General features: G+C 45.8%; 1 protein-coding gene across 1 annotated transcript in view; it reads right to left on the reverse strand.

Moving 5' to 3' along the window:
* Window positions 1-17,436, reverse strand: part of LOC125641970 (cytochrome P450 4B1) — a 51,690-nt gene extending 34,254 nt beyond the window's left edge. Inside the window, exons 1-4 of the mRNA XM_048862667.2 lie at window positions 17,213-17,436; window positions 6,716-6,860; window positions 2,901-2,945; window positions 781-908 (exon numbers count right to left, since the gene is read on the reverse strand). Coding sequence (XP_048718624.1) covers window positions 781-908; window positions 2,901-2,945; window positions 6,716-6,860; window positions 17,213-17,422 — 528 coding nt within the window. The 5' untranslated portion in view covers window positions 17,423-17,436. The remainder of the gene's footprint in view (window positions 1-780; window positions 909-2,900; window positions 2,946-6,715; window positions 6,861-17,212) is intronic.
* Window positions 17,437-19,194: the final 1,758 nt, after the last annotated feature.

A 19,194-nucleotide genomic window follows, 5' to 3' on the forward strand; every position in this document is an offset into this window, starting at 1 on the left:
GGTGCACAATTGGCCAGATGAATACCGAGGGGTTTTCCCACTTTTCTCTGAAACGTCAGAGACTGGCCACCGCTTGGGACAGGGCATTGGACAGGGTGGACCAAGTGCTCTGAGGTGGTACAGAGAATCCTCTTTTTAGATGCCTGGCTGGTTTGAATCTCTCATGCATTCAGAGTCATACTGATTGCCAGGTTTGGGGTTGGGAGGGAATTTCTCCCCAGAGTAGATTGGAAGGGGCCTGTGAGGGGGGGTTCGCATTCGTCTGCAGCATGGAGCCAGTGCACTCCCCTGGTCCTGGGTCTGGTTTGACCTATAGACTCAGGGCTGCTCTAACTTGCTTTCAACTGGAACATATCCCAAGGAACTATACTAGCAGCAGGGGACGGCTGGAGCACAGATGCTCTCTGGAAAACCCTCTCTGGTCACCCCACCTCCATGTTGGGGCTTCAAGTGCGTGTGTTGGGAGGATGATGTAGGGCTTGCTGTACAAGCTCTCTAGTGATTTATGTTTGTTCAAAGTGAGTGCAGAGAAGATGTAAAATGCTACCACCATTGTGAGTGAGTGGAGAATTCTGATCTGGAAACATGTTACGCAAGTGTAAACTATGTCGTAGCATTCAAGACAGAAGTGAATCGCCCGATATGTCCTTCAAATAGTACATCACGCAGGCAGAGAATCCAAGAAAACAGCGAAGAAATGGCAAGAAAGGCTTTGCCTTGAGCATAAAAGTTGGAAAAGAACAAAGTACGGGTGATGACAACAGCAACAGCAGTTCCTACCAGCATCACTTGAGTAGATTTGGTGATCAATGACACATAAGGTTTCAGAACCCCATAGTGAAATCCAGGAGTCAGCAGTTTACGATGCTGGAACCACTTTCGCCCTTGTAAGGTCAGTAATCCTTTCCCTAGAGAAACACAGGCAACAAAGATCAGATGATTTACGTCACTAGAGAAGGGAGCTGCTCAGAAAAGTGGTATTTGGTGGGGGGCTGGAGGGGGGAGGAGACGGGGGGATAATTTAGTTTTTTCTACGTTCCTTGCAAAAAATATTCAAAATCTTTTGATTTATTTTGAAGAAAAAATGGAAACTGATAACAGGAAAATGTTTGCTTTTCCAAAACCATTTTTTTTGGTTTTTGGAGATTTAGTGTTTTTCCCCATTTCCCCTCTTTTTTCCCAGTGAAAAGGAGGGGAGGCAGAGAAAAACTGAAAGAAAAGGGTGGGGGACAACCAAAACCCCTACAATTAAAAAAGGGGTAGGTTTCCAGTTTTGAAAAACGAAATGTTTTTGGTTTGTGGGCTTTGTCAAAAATTCAGAAAATTTCAAGAAAACATATATAGCCACAAACATTTTCATTTAAGAAAGGCCTTTTTCTCATTGAAAAAAGTTCCAAATGAAAAAATCCAGCCTATTAGTCAACGCAATCTGATTATTTCTGTACCAATGCCTAAGCCTCAAGTAATTTGTGTCCATGATCAACAGTATTAGGAGCTACGCAGTTCAAGTTTGGGGAATGCTGCACACCTGGTATTTCTGGCTCAGCTGGAAGAAAGGACCAGACTCTAATGAGGTCGTTTCTTCTTGCAAAATCTCCAGCCTGTCTTTCTTCTAAGTGAAAGAGGTTCAGATAAGCAGCTTCTGAATGTGTCTCCAAACCAAACCTCAGCATCTCCCTTGCACCCTCACCCCCAATCACTACGGTTTATCCTGTTTGCTAGTTTCAAGGTAAATGCCTTACAAAATCTCATTTCATGTGAATATTTATCTCCAAGGTGGGTTTTCCCATCACTACCCTATTATAGGCTTTCCCCTGGTACCATTAGCCTATTGTAAGACTGCAGTCACCCTCTTCCTAATAGAGAGCAGAGAGACCTGAGGGGAGCAAGAAGATTCCTTCAGGGTGAGGACAAAGCCTGTGGGTGGAGGGTGGGGGTAAGACACGTGATTGGAGCAAGCTCCTATGGTTGACCCTGACGCACTGGCAGGAACTGGGCCTCTTGGGGAGAAACCATGGGAGGAGCTGACTGGTACAAAGAACCAAAGAAGGGACTGAGAAAAAGGCAGGAAGGAGTCCAGGGAGGCAGCAGCAAGGTGTCTGAGGGAGCAGACCTTGGCTGCTTATCCCAGGGTTCCTGGCCTGGAGCCCAGTGTAGATGGGGGATCTGGGTTTCCCTACTAGCCACAGGGAAGGTGGCTTGAAGCCCCTGACATACGGGGATCAGGCTGATTTAAAGCCCTGGGGAAAGGGTATAAGGAGTGGACACTGAGGCTGAGATTTGGGACTGAGGACCAGATGTAAGGACACCGGACTTCAATTCGTTGGACTTTCTGTCACCCCAGAAGGGGTGTGACCAAACCATGACCTGGCTAGCAGGCTGAGTGGCAAGAAGAGGCAGATCGCCTCTGGGTCAGAGTGACCGTCACTAGAGAGGCAATTGCTGCAGTGAATCAGCTCCTCTGCAAGCTACTTTTAATGTTTAATACACTGTATAGCTTTTAAAATGGAAATGAATTAAAGAATGCAAGTCTTAAAAATCCCAGACAACATAAACACTTCAGACAGCTGCTAAACAAACCGTTAAGGCAGGAGAGCAAAAGCAGGGAGACCCAAAAGCAGGGAGACATGTTGTAATTCTACTCATTTGAACAGCTCCATCCCATCTCACACTCTGAATAGTGCCAGCACAATGGGGCCCCTCATTCGGTTGGCCCTGCCTTAGGCACTGCTGTAATAAACATGAATAGTCAGAATAAGGGATGAAGTTGCCCCGGGAGGTTTTGTGTATTGAAACAACCTGAAAGAGCCTTGCTTTGCAATCACGGAAACACAGGGACTCAGCTGGTGGACTAGCTTCTCCGTATCATTATTGATGGCTAAAAGCGAGACTATACATACCAATCCATGGGAGTACGTAGCGATAGAAAATATTATCCTTGGGATCTGCAAAATCGTGATGGGGAGAGAAAAAAAGCTTTGTGTTAGTGGTTCGATCCACATTGATTGATTACATTGGTCATTCATATCCCTAGACAGCTTGTCTGCAGACCTGTAGTGATGGGTGTGGAGTTGCCTTTAATCTATGGGTTTGTCTAGATGGCGCGCTAGTGTGCAGTCCACTGACGCATTCCTAGCATGCCATGCACTAACAGTCCATCTGGATGGTGCAACCATGTGCTAAAAGTTCCCTAGCACATATTGACCTGCTCTCCACTAAGAACTGCTTTTAGTTTAGTTAATGTGCAACACGCTAACGTGCTGTAGATTTACAGCCCAGTTTGCCAAGCACTAACTCACCATCTAGACAAGCCCTTAGAATACTATGGGCTCCATATGTTTGCCTGAGCTTTGTTCAGGGAAACCACCCAGGAAAACAGACAGTAGTCCAGATACGAGCTCACTAACACACACCTTTCAGAGTAGCAGCCGTGTTAGTCTTAGTATTCGCAAAAGAAAAGGAGGACTTGTGGCACCTGAGAGACTAACCAATTTATCTGAGCATGAGCTTTCGTGAGCTACAGCTCACTTCACCTAGGACTCGTAACGGTGATATGTTATCTCCATTCCCCAAGGTTGAATCAGCCTAGGAAGGGGGAGATGGGTTTAGCTGATGGTTAAGGGGGAGAAACTGCCCACCAGACCTTAGGCTGTCTAGAGTGCCTACCAAGGCAAGGAGGGTAAGATGAACATACATATAGGCCTTTTGTTGTTTTAGAAACCTTTTCCCTTGTCATACTGTGTTCCTACTGTTAGAACTAAACAATACTTTGTTTAAGAAGGCTGGTTTGGATCTTCTATCCCCTGCTGGCCACTAGATCCCAGAGGGAAGAACTGTAGGTACCGAGTCCAGTAGGATCTGTTGGGATAAGCACAGTTTGTACACAGGGTGCTACAGTCTAGTACCCTGGTCTAAGAGTGGGAGAATCACAGGATTCTGCCCTAGAGGTGAATGCTTGAAGCCACCTAGAAGAGGGTACATTCAGAAGAGGAGACAGAGGTGCAACTAGCCCTGAACTGTAACCCCCTGTTGTACCATACATATAGAAAGGAATGTTGCTCCCCCTCTGTGCTTTGTCTCTGGGATATTAAAATAATGGGGGGACGGCATATAATAAATAACTCAGCACAATGTGAAAGTCTCTACGTGAAGAAGAGACACAAGACTACAATGACCCAGGATACTGTAGGCCTAGAGCTGAATAGGAACATTGTACAGGGCCAGCCTATATCGTTAAAATAAAAGGACCATTTGTACTAACACTGTGAACCCTCGTCCCCCGCAACCTTCTCCCCCATCACAGTTCAGAACGGTTTATTGTCTCTGGATATGCTAAAGGTGATGCACCCTAGCTACTGTGTTCTTTTTATGTAGCCCTATAAAAATAGACACACAGTGCGGGTACAGGTGCAGCATGCAAGTGTCCAAGAAATTTTTTTTCTATGGTAGAGAAATACCCTAGGGAATTGCTTCAGAGCTGGGTAGCAATATGTGGTTGTATACAGACCCATGGTCATTGGACAGTTTCACATTTTCTATCTGGGCTAGGGATCTCTCTGAGACATTGTGTTTGGAGAACTCAGAATGGATGGAGCTCCCTGGAAAGCTAAAGTTGCTATTATTGTTACTGCAAAACTGCAGAGAAGCCAGCCAGAGACTCCAGCCGACAGAGGCAGAAGCAGCCAAAGAAGGGACTTCAGCAGTGGAGAGAGAGGAAATAAAATGGAGCCCATAGTGTAGACTGCTCTGTAATACACTTAAGTTAGAACCCTGGAAGGTGTATGAGTAGTTCATTTTTTTTCGGTCCAATATGCATTACTTTGCATTTAACAACAATGCATTGCATCTGCTATTGTGTTGCCCATTCAGTTAGCTTGGTTGGATTCACTTGAAGTGTCTCACAGCCTGATTTAGTTTTGACTAACTTAAATAACTGTTTCATTTGCAATTTTTGCTGCCTCACTGCTCAACCCTCTATAAACACATACATAAAATCATCCATCCTCACCTGTTACCTCCCCTAACTCTCCTCATGTAACTCCTTTGGAGAGGGTGCTTCTGAAATGCTATACTGAGCATCTCCCGGACTCGCCCCTGAATCGCAGCAGCAATTGGTGGCAGAGGAGACAGACTGGCTAGCCACACAACCAGAACCAGCCATAATGAGGCAGCACCACGAGACAGGGTGTTTGGTTTTACTTTCATTTTTTTGACTGTGTTTGGAGTGTAGCAGGGAGAGAAACGTCACAGCCAGGGAGGACCTTTCAGCCCTCCGCATTCCTATCCAAGGGAGGATTTTATGGGATTTTTGGGACACTCAGTAATGTGGAGAGTCATGGTCGGGCTACCAAGAGCCAACCTACCTGCACATTGGAATCCGGACCAGAGAGCAACAAGGATGATCTGGCCATCCTTGGGGTGGATATTTCATAAGAACATCCTTATTTATTTATTCTGCTGTTTTGTTTTAAGCCAGCCACCAACTTCAGTGCTGCAACACCAATCAAAGGATGATTCTTAACTCACTATTTACCTAGGCAGGTGCTGGGCCCAAAGGGTGGCTTTTAGTGGCTGTATATGTTGGAAGGGGTGGATTTTATGTATTGTTGGTTTTGTCTTTTGTTATCCTGATCCCTTTTTCCTTTGCCCCTTAGTCTCAGTTCCCCATACCTAATCAATAGTTACTGTTTTATTACCTGGGAATTGTGATAGCTATTTTATTTGTGTGTGCTCTGACTGATATTCCTCTTTATGATATTGTGTGTGAAATATTTTCTGAAGGGACAAGCCCCCTATGTTCTCTGCACTAGTAGGGGTTTCCTTGGGTGGAGGTACCAGGTGCCCTGAAAGGTGAACTCAAGACCCATAACAAATGTTCCCTCTAATTTTTCCCATGCATGTGCGGAATGAATTTTGTTATGTGCCCCAATATGGAGGTGATGTGTAGTGGGGGTGGGGCCGAGAGGTTCAGAGTGTGGGAGGTGGCTCAGGGCTGGGGCAGAGAGTTGGCGGGTGGGTGGGGAGTGAGGGCTCTGGCTCAGGGTGTGGACTCTCAGTTGTGACCAGGAATGAGGGGGTTCAGTGTATGGGAGGAGGCTCAGGGCTGGGGCCAGGAATAAGGGGTTCAGGGTATGGGAGGGAATACAGGGCTGGGGCAGAGGGTTGGGGTGTGAGAAGTGAGGGCTCCAGCTGTTAGTGTGGGCTCCAGGGTGGGGCCAGGGATGAGGGATTCAGGGTGCGGGAGGGGATTCAGGGCTGGGGCAGAGGGTTGCGGTGCGGGGGGAGGGCTCCACCCAGGGGTGTGGGCTCTGGGGTGGGGCCAGAGATGAGGGGTTTGGGGTGAAGGCTGCCCTGGGGCTGCAGTCGGGAGAGAGGACTCCCCTCGGCTCTCTCTCCCTGCAGCACACCTGGGCTTGGGGGGAGAGGCGCCTCTCCCCACCACAGCAGCTCTGGGGCTGCGGGAGAGGCGTCTCTCTCTGCCACAGCCCTGAGCACCTGCGCGGCCCTTGACAGGCCGCTGTGCGGCCGAGCAGTTTGAAGGGAACTTAGCCCATAACCCCAAGGAGAAAAGGCAGAAGGCTACAGCCATACATCAGGGCTGAGCTTACACTTGCTTACTCAATTCCTGGCAGGCCTCACAGCAGAATCACACCTTGGAGGACTTCGATAACAAGTGTGTTGTTCTCATTCAGAGGCAAAATGCACCACCTCTTACCTCCCCTGGCACATACAGCCTTAGCATAATCAGCATCGTTGAGGCTCACAAACACTACAAATTTTCCAAACCACACGGGGAAGGCACGTGTGTACTTTTTACTCCATTCCAAAGCCTTGTCCAGATCCTTCCCTCTTCCGGTGAACTGCAACAATGATGGAGGAAAAAGAGAACAGAAGCAATAGGTCAGGCATTTGCCAAAATCTCTCTCCTGTAGAGTTCAAGACAACATTTCCAATGTCAGAAGAATGGATAACTATCACCGGACAGTGCAAAATCTAAAGTATGTGATCTATCTGGTATAGAAGAACTATTATTTAATAATTCATTGCCGTGAAAGTGAGATGAACAAACATTTAAGCAAGCAAAGTACACACAACTTCTTTCCTAGTGCACTCCAGTATTAAATTGTTCCATCTTCCACCCACAAAGTCTCAATTCAAAATTTACCTCCCTTCATATACCCCTCTGTGGGGGTAGAACTAGGCTTGAAGGCCTTTGTTTTTGTCAGATTTACAATGTCATTTGATAGCAGTGGTTAGTAGCTTAATAAAAGAATTGTGCCTTACTGTAAGGGTTTAGCAAAAGCAACCAATCTCAGCCATAGGCTGGATAATGCAGCACTTGATACTATGGTGCCTACAATAGTAAGCACATTAAAAATCTACGGCCAGCCCTAATCATGTGCCTTCTTTTGTCTCTTCTCACAATGAAGACTTTTAGGGTACATCTACACTTAAAAAAAGCACCCCACAACAGCAAATCTCAGAGCCCAGGTCAACTGACTCAGGCTTGTGGGGTTCATGCTACAGGGCTTAAAATAGAAGTGTAGACATTCCAGCATGGATTCTTAAACCTGGCAAGGGGTTGGGTCTCACAGCCCAAGCTCCAGCCTGAGCAGAAATGTCTACAGTGCTATATTTAGCCCAGTAGCATGAGCCCCAGCCTGTAGACCCGGATTCTGCAATGCAATGCCGTGGTCTGTTTCGTGTTTTTGTTTGTTTGTTTGTTTTGTTTTGCAGTGTAGACGGGCCTACAGGGATGCACCTTCAGCAGGTGCAAATCAGTGTGGCTCCTTTGATGATGTATGGTCTAGATCAGAGGTGCCTAACAGAAGTCTATGTATATTACATCAACACTGTTACCTTTATCAATCAAACTTTTAATTTAATCAGAAAAAGAGATCCCGTCAAACTAACTTGATATATTTTAAATAATCCCATGTTGATTGGTATTAATTATATTACCCTGCTTTAATTCTTTATTCATCCAGTCCTGTATCAGTCACTCCATTATCTTGGTTGGGATCGATGTCAGACTGACTGGCCTATAATTACCCTAGTCATCCCTGTGAAAGGTATAGCAATTTCCTGCAATATCCTGGGCAAACCTTATTGAATTAAGTATCCTAGGAGTTCATTGTATGAAAATACAAATCTATATGCATTATTATGGGATGGTATCGAACTTCTAGGGGGAGACAGGACTAATGTAAACTTTGGAAAGGGGTTTGTGCTTCAAAGAACTCTTAAAACAATGGGCCAAGAAAAGAATGAACTTTTAAAGATCAACAGTTTTCCCAGGAAATCTCTAGGATGGGTGTGCAATGCATCTACTCTGGTTATGCAAGCTTCTCCCTGAGGGGGAACCCCCCGGTATGACTAATTACCCATTCATGGTTTCTTCAAAGATCCAAACTCAACAAAGGAGGGGACCATAGATTCATGAGTGTGCTCGTTCTGAGATAACAACTGTTATAAGCTTGTGACCCTTGGTGAGGTTTGAAGGACTGTTCACCAGCCAGAAATCTTGTTGGAGCTGGAGGTGATCTCTGGTAAACCACACATGTAAGTTCTTTTATTGTTTGTTTTTAATATGTTTTCTCTGTAATGCTTATACCTTAAGAATAAATGTGCTTGCTTAGAAAGAGCTGTGTGGTAACTTTTTATAACTGTGGCAATTACACTGTTTACCGGCTCTGAGGAGAAAAGTAAAGCAGACCTCCACAGGCAGTCTGCCTTTGCTGGGGAATTCATAGTGCAGGCAGGGAGCTGTGAAGCCTGAAAATACTCTCGTCAGAAGGCAGAGAGATGTGTGCCTCTGAAACCTTATGCTCTAATAAATTTGTTAGTCTCTAAGGTGCCACAAGTACTCCTGTTCTTTTTGCCCAAGAGAGGTGACTGCGGAGAAGCTGGGACCCTAGAGTTGGTGCCCTGGAGGACCATAGAAGGGGAATACAATTGCAGTTTCCTTGAACTGCGACAATCCCATTTACTCTTTTTAAAAATTTCTATCCATTGTCCCCTAATTTATTATACAGCTGAATATTAACAACACTTTCAACATTTGATCTGTTTCCTTCAAGTCAATATCAAAATCAAAATCAATGCCAAGAGTTTTGACTTTGTTGTTGTTCTCGCCCATTGATCCGAAAACATATGTGATGTCCAAATTGTCTTCCTGGAGCAGTGTTGATTTACACCAGCTAGGGAATCTGGCCCTGCAAGTACACATAGTTAGGATCATCCATTTAAAATTTCATCTCCTCCCACACTGTCTTGTGCTTCTTACACTTCATCCACACTTCTACTCTGATAGCTCCTTCAGGCTCCACCACCCACTCCTGATTCTGTGCCTTCTCTTCTGTGTGCCTACATTGTTGGCACAAGCACCCAGCTAATGTTCCTTATGTACCATCCTCCTTTTTCTTAAAACTTCTGAAGTGCCACCTACTCCAGGAGGTGTTACTGCGACAAGGGTCAAACTCAGCTCTGCTTGGTCTCTGTTGCATTAGCTTGTGCCATAGGATTTGATCATGCTTCCTTAAAAGTCAGTGAGGAAAATCATTCGTTTTCATGGCGCCGATAAGGACAGGGATTATTATTCTACAGCACCGTGTGCTTTTACGGTACTATAAGAATTAGTGAATATCTAGATTACTAAATACTAGTAATGAATGACCTGTTCTGGTTGGGAACCTGAAATTCTGTTTTATGGGAAAATCTGTGAATTCAAAATTCATCTTTGTTCAGAATCAGAATGAAACACTGATTTTCAAAGTCTCCTGTGAAATGGAATATTTGGGGGAAAAAATCATTTGGGGGTCCATTAAAAGTTTCCATTTCAATAAAATCGAAATGGTATCATAGAATCATAGAATATCAGGGTTGGAAGGGACCTCAGGAGGTCATCTAGTCCAACCCCCTGCTTAAAGCAGGACCAATCCCCAATTTTTGCCCCAGATCCCTAAATGGCACCCTCAAGGATTGAACTCACAACCCTGGGTTTAGCAGGCCAATGCTCAAACCGGTATGTTTCTGTTTTGATTTTTTTTATTTTTTTTTTTACATTGTAGTTGATGTTTATGTTTTATATTGTTCTATTTTGCATTTTATTTTTACATGTTTACATTATTTTATAAAAGAATATAAAATAAAATGTAAATATATACAAATAAAATATTTTTAAAAATTCAAAACAAAAAAACTGTTTTGAAACAAAGGCTTCATTTTGATTTTTTTCCCTAAACAAAATTCAGTCAAAATTGATATGTCTATGGAATGTTTAGGTTTCGATTAATCGGATTTTGTGACAGAATCATGTTCCATCTGCAAATTTTCAGCCAGCTTTGTTAATGACAAAGGAGAAGACAAAAGTTAGGTGTCTGATATGTGCCTTTGCCAAGCCCCCCCTTTTCCCACCCATTTTTACTCATTGGACTTTTCAGCTGACTTTTAACTTGGACAGCTACTGTGATTTCTGAGGCCCTGTGACAGGGGAAGGCCAGATGGCTATAGAAAAGTAGTGGGAGATAGATATATTAGCTCCAGGCTAATCAAATCCCTGGTACCAGGTTAAGTGAAATGGAAGCTGCTCCAGGTCAATTGAGACACCTGGGGCCAATTAAGAACTTTCCAGAAGGCAGGGAGAATGTTAGGTTGATTGGGACACCTGAAGCCAATCAGAGGCTGGCTGAAACAAGTTAAAAGCCTCCCAGTCAGTCAGGAGGGTGTGCATGTCGGGAGCTGTGGGAGGAAGTAGTGCTGTTGGAGAGGCTGAGTAGTACACACCATATCAGGCACAAGGAAAGAGGCCCTGAGGTAAGGGTGAAGTGGAGCTTGAGGAAGTGAAGGCTGCTGTGGGGGAAGTAGCCTAGGGAATTGTACATGCGTGTTTCTAAAAGGTCAGCTACCATAGCTGATACTATTAGGGTCCCTGGGCTGGAGCCTGGAGTAGAAGGTGGGCCCGGGCTCCCCCCCCTCCCACCTTTGCCCCTGATTAATCACTGAGACTGGGAGACAACAGAGACTGTGCAAGGAAGGATAACTTCTCCTCATTTCCCTTGCTGACTTATGATGAAAATGGCTCAGTAGACTGTGGCCCTTGTCTCTAGAGAAAGAAGGGTTACGTGGAGGGTCACAGTGAGCCTCTGAGGCTAGCGAAATCCGCCAGGAAACGTGGGACCCACAGAGGCAAGGACAGAGCTTTGTCACAGGCCCCTACACTGTTGATCATTGGTGTCATAATAGTGAAATGAATTATAACTATTGCTCCCCCTGTTTGTCTATCTCCACCTGTTGTAAGCTCTTTGGGGCAGGGGCTGTCTTTTTGTTATATGTCTGAACAATGCCTAGGACAATGGGATTCTGGTCCATGACTGGGGCTCCTAGGTGCTACCCCAATATAGATTTATGATTAGTTGTTGTAACAGCAGGTCACCATAGTCCAGCACTCCAAATGTCCGAGGGTTCACTTTGTGCAAACAGGGACCCCAACCTGCCATCTGTGGGACTCCTACGGCCATAGGCTGCAGCCCCTCCCTAGCTTCTGTTTTGTTTGGCAATGGGTACCTCTGGACCAGTTAACCCTGTTTTCCCCACCCTCCCATCAGGGTAGGGATTCATTCATCTCCTGGGACATTCAGTCAGCACCAATCCCCCACCAGTGATGCTTCAATCCCAATTTTAATTATTTATACATGATACTGTTGAATTAATTAGAGGGTGACACAGAGTGCCCTGGATGGAATGAAGCGCACTGGCCCTTAAAATGTGGCACTACCCTGGTCCAGGCTTTACCTCTTAAAACATACTGGTGAATGTGAGGCTGGGGTTCCCCAGGCTGAGCGGGTTGGAGCTCCCCTCAGAGGTGAGGGACAAGGCTGACTTGGGATAGTCCTCTCGGATTCAGAGGAGCAAGGTTGCTAGGAGACAGAGTTCCCTAGCAGCCCAATTGCATTTCTGAGCTGGGGCATGGCATTCTGGGAGATAAAGGAGTTTATAAACTTTGCCCTTTCTTCAGATAAGATGAGACCCGGAAGGAGCCAGCTTGTCTTCCTGGGTCTCTACTGAAGCCTTGGGGCAATCAAAACTGCTTATTTTGTTTTGCTTTGTGATGGTTTGAGGCAGACCTCTGAGAGCACCTGATCTCTAAACAAATCACTGGAGATACTCCATACTGCCCTGTTTGACAAACTGAAACAAATCTCTCAAAAGTGGAAGGTTTCTTGTCCATAGGCATGTATTTTGGTTTTGTCAGAAACACAGAAAAATAAGGAAAAGAATTTAAACTTCATCATGTCTAGGGCCCTGAATCCGGAAAACTTCCAGATTACTGAGACTTAAGTATGTGCTAAATTGCTGTCCCAATTCCAGACTACAAAAACCCTGTCACTATAGTTAATCCACTTCCCTGAGAGGCGGTAGCTCGGTTGACAAAAGAATTCTTCCATTGGCTTAGCACTCTCTATACCAGGGATTAGGTTGTCTTAACTATGTCACTCAGGGGTGTGAATTTTTCACAACCCTAAATGATGTAACTGGGTTGACCTAATGTTTTAGTGTGGACCTCACCTTAGATTTAGAGGTGGCAGGAAAGCAAGATAGAGAGGGGACAGGTAAAAAGCTTTGACATTATTCCCCCTGTTTTGTCATTGAATTTTTCAAAATTTCCCAAGCAGCTATAGCAATGATTGGAAGATGGACACAATTTTTTTTTAAATGTAAAATGTTGCTGTGGTTATCTCATGTGTCTGTGTCAACATTTCAAAATCCTGATCAGCTCTAGCCAGAGAAACACTAAGGTCCACATCCACAAACAAAACTTAGGCATTGCAAGGCTGAGTGGTGCAATGCCTAACTCTTAATAGGCACCCCGTGGAATCCACAAAAGCTGAGTTAGGTGGCCAGGCTCCCTATGATGCGTAGGGAGAGACAGCCCCTAAGAATGGGATCCACAAAAGCCAACATGCTAGGCACGGAACCACCTTAATCAGCCAATAGCAGATGTGAAGGAGAGGGGTGTATTCTAAGCCCCACATCTCTCGGGGAGTTAGGCCCCTCAATCTGAGCTGGAGGGAGGCACGTATCTCTGTGAACCTCTCCTAGAGTTACAGGCCTAAGCTACTTCTTCCAAGAATAGTGATGTTCCATACTTAATTCTACACAAAATGCCCCTTGGCAGTGGGAGAGAGGAGGAGGCTTCCCTTATAACCTGTAACCCAGTGGTTAGGAAACTCCTTCATGATGTGGGGGACTGTGGTTCAATTCCCCGCTCTGTCAGATGAGGAGAAGGCATTTCAACAAGGGTTTCCCTCCAACCAGCTGAGGGCCCTAAGCACTAGATTCTAGGATGTTCTGATGTGGGGTCTCTCAGTCTCTCCCATTGAAGCTGTTCCTCTGTGTGGATATAGAATTAAATATGCATTGGGCCAGAGAGTTAGTGAGACTGACTCTGTAACCTAGACATTAGGGCACTCATGTGAAAAATGGACAATCCATGCTCAGATCCCTTCTCCTCATGAGGCAGAAGTGCATGGGCGGCTGGCGAACCTCCCCTTCAGGGAGGCTAGCCCACAGGCCTTGCCCCTTCCTCCCAAGGCCCCCCCTCCCCACAGCCTGAGGAGCCCCAGCTCACCTGTTCTAACCTCACTGGCTGCACCCCCCCCCCCCCCGGGCCAGGCTGCCTGCCCCAGCCGCCGCCCCCCGCTCCAGCGTCAGGCCAAGCTACTGGCTCCCCCAGCCTCAGGACGTCCCCAGTGCTGCACCGGGCCACTGGCCCGACTCTCCCCAGGCTGGTCCCAAGTGCCTGACCCCCCCACACACACCGGAAGCAGTGACATGTCCCCCCTCCGGCTCCTACGTGGAGGCCACTGCCAGGCGGTTCTGCGTGCTGCCCTGTGCACAGGTGCCACCCTCGCAGCTCCCATTGGCCACGGTTCCCAGCCAATAGGAGCTGTGGGGGCAGCGCTTGGGTCAGGGGCAGCGTGCAGAGCCCCCTGGCTGCCCCTACGCATAGGAGCTGGAGGAGGGACCTGCCGGCTGCTTCCTGGGCACCATGTGGTGCGGAGGCTAGCAGGGAGCCTGCCAGCTGGAGCTGAACTCCCGCCGGCTTCAGGGTAGGGGGAAGGAGGGGGGCAGAACATGGGCAGGGATTGAATGCAGAAGGGGATTGAATCAGGGTGTCCCATATCCTGGATGAATTCCCCAATCTCTGGGCTAATGGTTATAAGAGAGGCTGCCTTTTCCTCCCCTCTCCCAGCTTCACTGTGTGGAGTTAGTCATTCTGAGAGCACATCTACCCACTCAGGCCCTGCAGCTGAGACAGGCAGGGCAACACCTCTCTGCACCAGCTTTGAGTTTCAGACTGGGGCTTAGGCATGAGATAGGCATCGTAACGCCTTGTGTGAGGTGTTGTGGAAATGCCAAGAAGCAGAAACTTAAACAGTGAGGAGTTTGGGTCCATCCTTGGACACATGGAAACTTCAGAAGACTTATATTGAGATGCGTGAGACGGGTATGGGTCTATCGAACATTCATAGGCCTTTGTATCAATACATTTTATACATGTTTGTGTGTTCCTGGTTTGCTGGCTGAGATTCTTGTGGAATACAGACACGCTAAGGGGTGATTAATGCTAAATCCTAGTTCTGGTTATGCAGCTACCTGGCCTTTGAAGTTTCACCCCCCTTCCCTCCCTCCCCCCCCCCCCCCCCCCCCGCCCGGAAAGGTAAAGTAACTGGTTTTGCCTGTTTCAGGACACCTGGGAAACAAAGGCCCCACAAACTGTAGAGAAGTGTCAGCTTAAACTGACTGAGAGGGCCCTCATTTGGATTCAACCAATTGCCAGGAACCTTTAACCAAGATGGCAACCCCTGCTCCAGGGTATGAAGGACTAGAACCTGCCAAGGTCTCCAGGTGCTAGGCACACTTGGTAAGCTGAAGCAAGCGTATAGAGTATCAATTGTTTTGCATGTTTTCTCTGGAAGGCTTTTGTCCTTAAATATCTGTGATGGCTTCCTGGTCTCTGGTAAACCACTGTCCTAGCCCTTGAAAGAGAGAGCTCCAGACTGCAGGTGCTATAGGATAATGGCAGTGAACTGCAGGGGGACTGCATGCCTGAAACCATGGTCTGGAGGGACAGAGTTGCAAGACTCTGCTTATAGAGAGGTGACAGCAGGAGCCCTGAGACCTAAGGGGGCATCCCTAGAGCAGACAGGGGTCAGAGGTGGAGATACCTGAAACTGTGCCAATGAAGATAAACTATCCTAGTGTGAAATAAAGAGAAGAAACAAAATGTAAAGCAACGACTGACACCACAGGGTGGTGTCGATCTACTTGAGCTAAGCAGGATCTCTTACTGAGGGACAGACGCTCAATTTCTGTTATTTGAGCTGTTGTACAACACACTAGCAAGGAAACTAGCTACTCGGTTGCCATTCAGTGTAACTAACTCACTTGCATAACACAATATTCCAGCTGAAATAATGGCTCACAATTCAGGAGTGAGTCATTTTGGCAGTTCTCTTTGTATCAGTTCAAGCATCCCATGTCAAGTCCTTCCTACGCACAGTCAAATGAGTTAGCAGAAGAAGCAGTGCAAAATGGCAAAGAATTTGCTGGGTTTGCTTTTTATAAGCCCTGGTGGATTCTAGGGATCTAGCTTTAGCATTTTCAGACTATTGCAACACAGCCCATGCTGCTTGATTAGGATTGTCAGGCCAGAGATTTGTGGGAAGAAGGACAAAATACTATGTTTACCATTTCATTTCTGCAGGAGGCTTCACACAAGGCAAGTCCCCTAACCCTTACCTTATCCCCCGTGCTCCGCTCTGGTGGTAAGAGGGGTAGAAAGCTGACATAAGAAGGCAGCTGGGGATCTCCAAGTCTCAGAGGCTGGCATAGAAACCTTTATGCTACATGCTTCTGACCCCTGGGATAGAGGGTCTGCTGGGGTCAAGAAGGGGGTGACTGGCATACACTGTGCTTCAGGAATCCTTGGCCGGTGGATGGCTCTTAGATGGCCCTAGACAGTTAGGCATATTACAGAGCAGCCCCAAGACTGCTCTAAATTACACCAGAGTCTGAAACAATCCCCTGCTGTCCCCAGGACTGGGGACGGAGAGATGCAGAAAGGTGATGTGATGCCACCTTTGTCCCAGCTCAGTGCCACTGATAATCCAACCCCCAATGTGGCCAATCTCTTGGGGATTAAATTATGCATTCCTTACTCACATTAGTAGGCTCACACTTACTCACATGAATAACCCTGTTGACTTCAGTAATTATCTGACCTTCAGTGTCTATAAGCTAAGAACACAAGCATAAATTTGGACCTTATATGTCTGCAAAGAAATTACTGAATGGGAAGCATGCAAAATAAGTAAATAAATAAACTTGCTCATAGATTATTTTCTACTGAAAGTTTAACCAGAGTTTTTCTGTCTCAAATCCCTCTTGCCCCCATCTGATTGTTTCTTCTGTGGCTACTTAAATGGAAAGCACACACTGTATAATGTATGCTATACAATATTATGCATGAAACATAGATCTGAATGATATTAGCCTAGAGGCCAGGAAGGTGGAGTTGTTGCTCTAACTATTTTTCTCTTTTACTTCATATGAGCATGGTCATTGCCATACTTGATCAGACCAGTGGGTCCATCTAGTCCAGTATCTTGTCTCCAACAGCGGCCAGTACTATCAGATTCAGAAGATGCTACAAGATACCCAGCCAAAAACAGTTCTGTAAGAACTTTCCCACACAAATAGTTTTTTTCAAGCCTTCCTTAGCTACTGGTTGCCTTATCTCTTGAAACATGAGAATTTATAACCCTTCCAAATTCCTGCAGTAACTTTATAAAAATCTATATAATTATAATCCTAACACTTCAGCATTTATAGAGCATAAATGTCTTCAGAGCATTGTATAATTATCAATTTATCCTCTCAACAACCAGTGACCAATGTAAACATTATTATTCCTCCTTCACTACGAGTAGGCAGGAGGTTAAGTGACTTCCCCACCCCTCCATTCTAGATAGCAACTTTATATCAGAGCTTGGAGAAAACCTCAGGAGGTCCTGGCTCCCAGACTTGTGTTCTAACCACTAGGCAGGCTGTCTCTCTATAGAAGGAAGCTGCTTTTGGTTTTTCGATTTGAGCTTTAAGTCTTCACCACCACCACTGAAGTGTTCTGCACTCCCAACTCTTTCCTTACCTCATGGACATTGCCAAAAAGCCAGTGGACTGGAGGGCCTGGAAAACTCTTCAAAGCTTTGTTCAGCTCCCTTCTCCACTGATACAGCTTGATTGCTTTCAGCACCGTGTAGGTCAGACAAAGCACAGCGGGCAGGTAAAAGATTCGAGAAACATCCTTATGCAGCCAGCACCAAATAGCTGTTATCAGTCTTACCACCACAGATGTCATTTTCCTGCTGTGTATGTCCTCTCCCGACCAGCAAATGCACCATCCAATTACTCTTTATAGGTGTTCCAGTTGGCAGACTGATCCAATGATATCCAAAGAGGTAGAGTCACACAAATACCCAGCAGCTGATCTGCTGCCAACTTTACTTGTGGGGGGGAAGGACCAGAAGGAATGTGTTTAGGTGTTGCCCCACTTAGAATTGCAACACCTTAGGTATTGCTCTGCTCAAAATTGCAATGCTTAACTGATTTAGGTTCTTTAATTTATGACTCCACAATAAGAAGCCTGGGCTGGGACACTTGGGGCTGATGTTTTTTGTTTTGCTGCCTCCCAGATGCCAAAGTAAATGTTGTTATAGCAAGGATACGAGACATCCTACCTCTTCCAATTATAGCCCACACAGGAATATGTGTCACCAGACACCTGGAATTTGCTATAATCAGGAATCACTTAAAACATGGGTGAAAAGACAAGATTAATGCAGGGAGCATGTTATCCTACATCTGCCTGCTCCTGGATTTCTTACACAGTACAGTTTCTCATCAGTACAGCTGTGCCACTGTAAGCTTGCTAGTGTAGACATGACCTTAGTCTGAGAATTCTTTCTATTTCTGTAAAAAGAAAAGGAGGACTTGTGGCACCTTAGAGACTAACCAATTTATCTGAGCATAAGCTTTCGTGAGCTACAGCTCACTTCATCGGATGAATTCACTGTGTGGATGATCTTCCCTGAGAACTTGTCAGAGTTAAGCATTAGAGAAAATATCTGGATGTTGATGTGGGAGACCATCCAACAATGTAACAGGCATAATTTTGGAATCAAAGATCATTGGAGTAACTCCTGCAGTCAGAGCCTGTTTGGATTGCATCATCTCCACACAAGTAAAACAGATGCCCACCTGCTAGACTGAGACTTCGCAAGGCTTGTCCTGTGGGCTTTAGAAGAAGTGCTTTTCACCTAACTCAGTTGATTTTGTTATACCAATAAAATAAAAACCAGCAGGATCTTATTAAAGGAGAAAAGGCAAAATGCCACATTTACTGTGAATACAGAAAGAATCCTAGTGAGCAGTTAGGTTTCAGAGTAGCAGCCGTGTTAGTCTGTATTCGCAAAAAGAAAAGGAGTACTTGTGGCACCTTAGAGACTGTAAGGATGCACAGTGTGCATGATAAACACCCATTTTTTCATGTTCTGTGTGTATCTAAATCTCCTCACTATATTTTCCACAGAATGCATCCGATGAAGTGAGCTGTAGCTCACGAAAGCTTATGCTCAAATAAATTTGTTAGTCTCTAAGATGCCACAAGTCCTCCTTTTCAGTAAGCAGTTAGTTATAGCTGTAACATTCCATTCAATTTCATATTTATTCACACATTCATTCATACACACACACACAGGTTCTGCAAGGTTGTTATCATAGTTACCAGCCTTAGAGTTGCTCATGCCAAGCCACTGGCCAGATGGCCTGGACATGAGGAGGGAGCAGGGCCTTGTTAGATGCTCATCTGATGCTCCTGGAAGTTGGTTTGCAGAATCAGACCCCAAAGTTCTCACTTGCTAGAGTCCATTTTTATAGGAATTTCTTCCTATGCCAGTCTATGGGAATTGCTTCATCATGCTGTTGCTGAATCAATCAGGAGATGGCACATTCCTGATGGCTCCGTGCTGCCAGATGTTATCTTGTTCTTTGGTTCTCCCATTCTTGAGGCTGTTGGGTGGATTCCAGTCTGCCCTCCGGAGGGTCCTCTGGTTATTTCCACTTGACACCTTC

Source organism: Caretta caretta, chromosome 8, assembly GCF_965140235.1.
Source record: "Caretta caretta isolate rCarCar2 chromosome 8, rCarCar1.hap1, whole genome shotgun sequence".
NCBI lineage: Eukaryota > Metazoa > Chordata > Testudines > Cheloniidae > Caretta > Caretta caretta.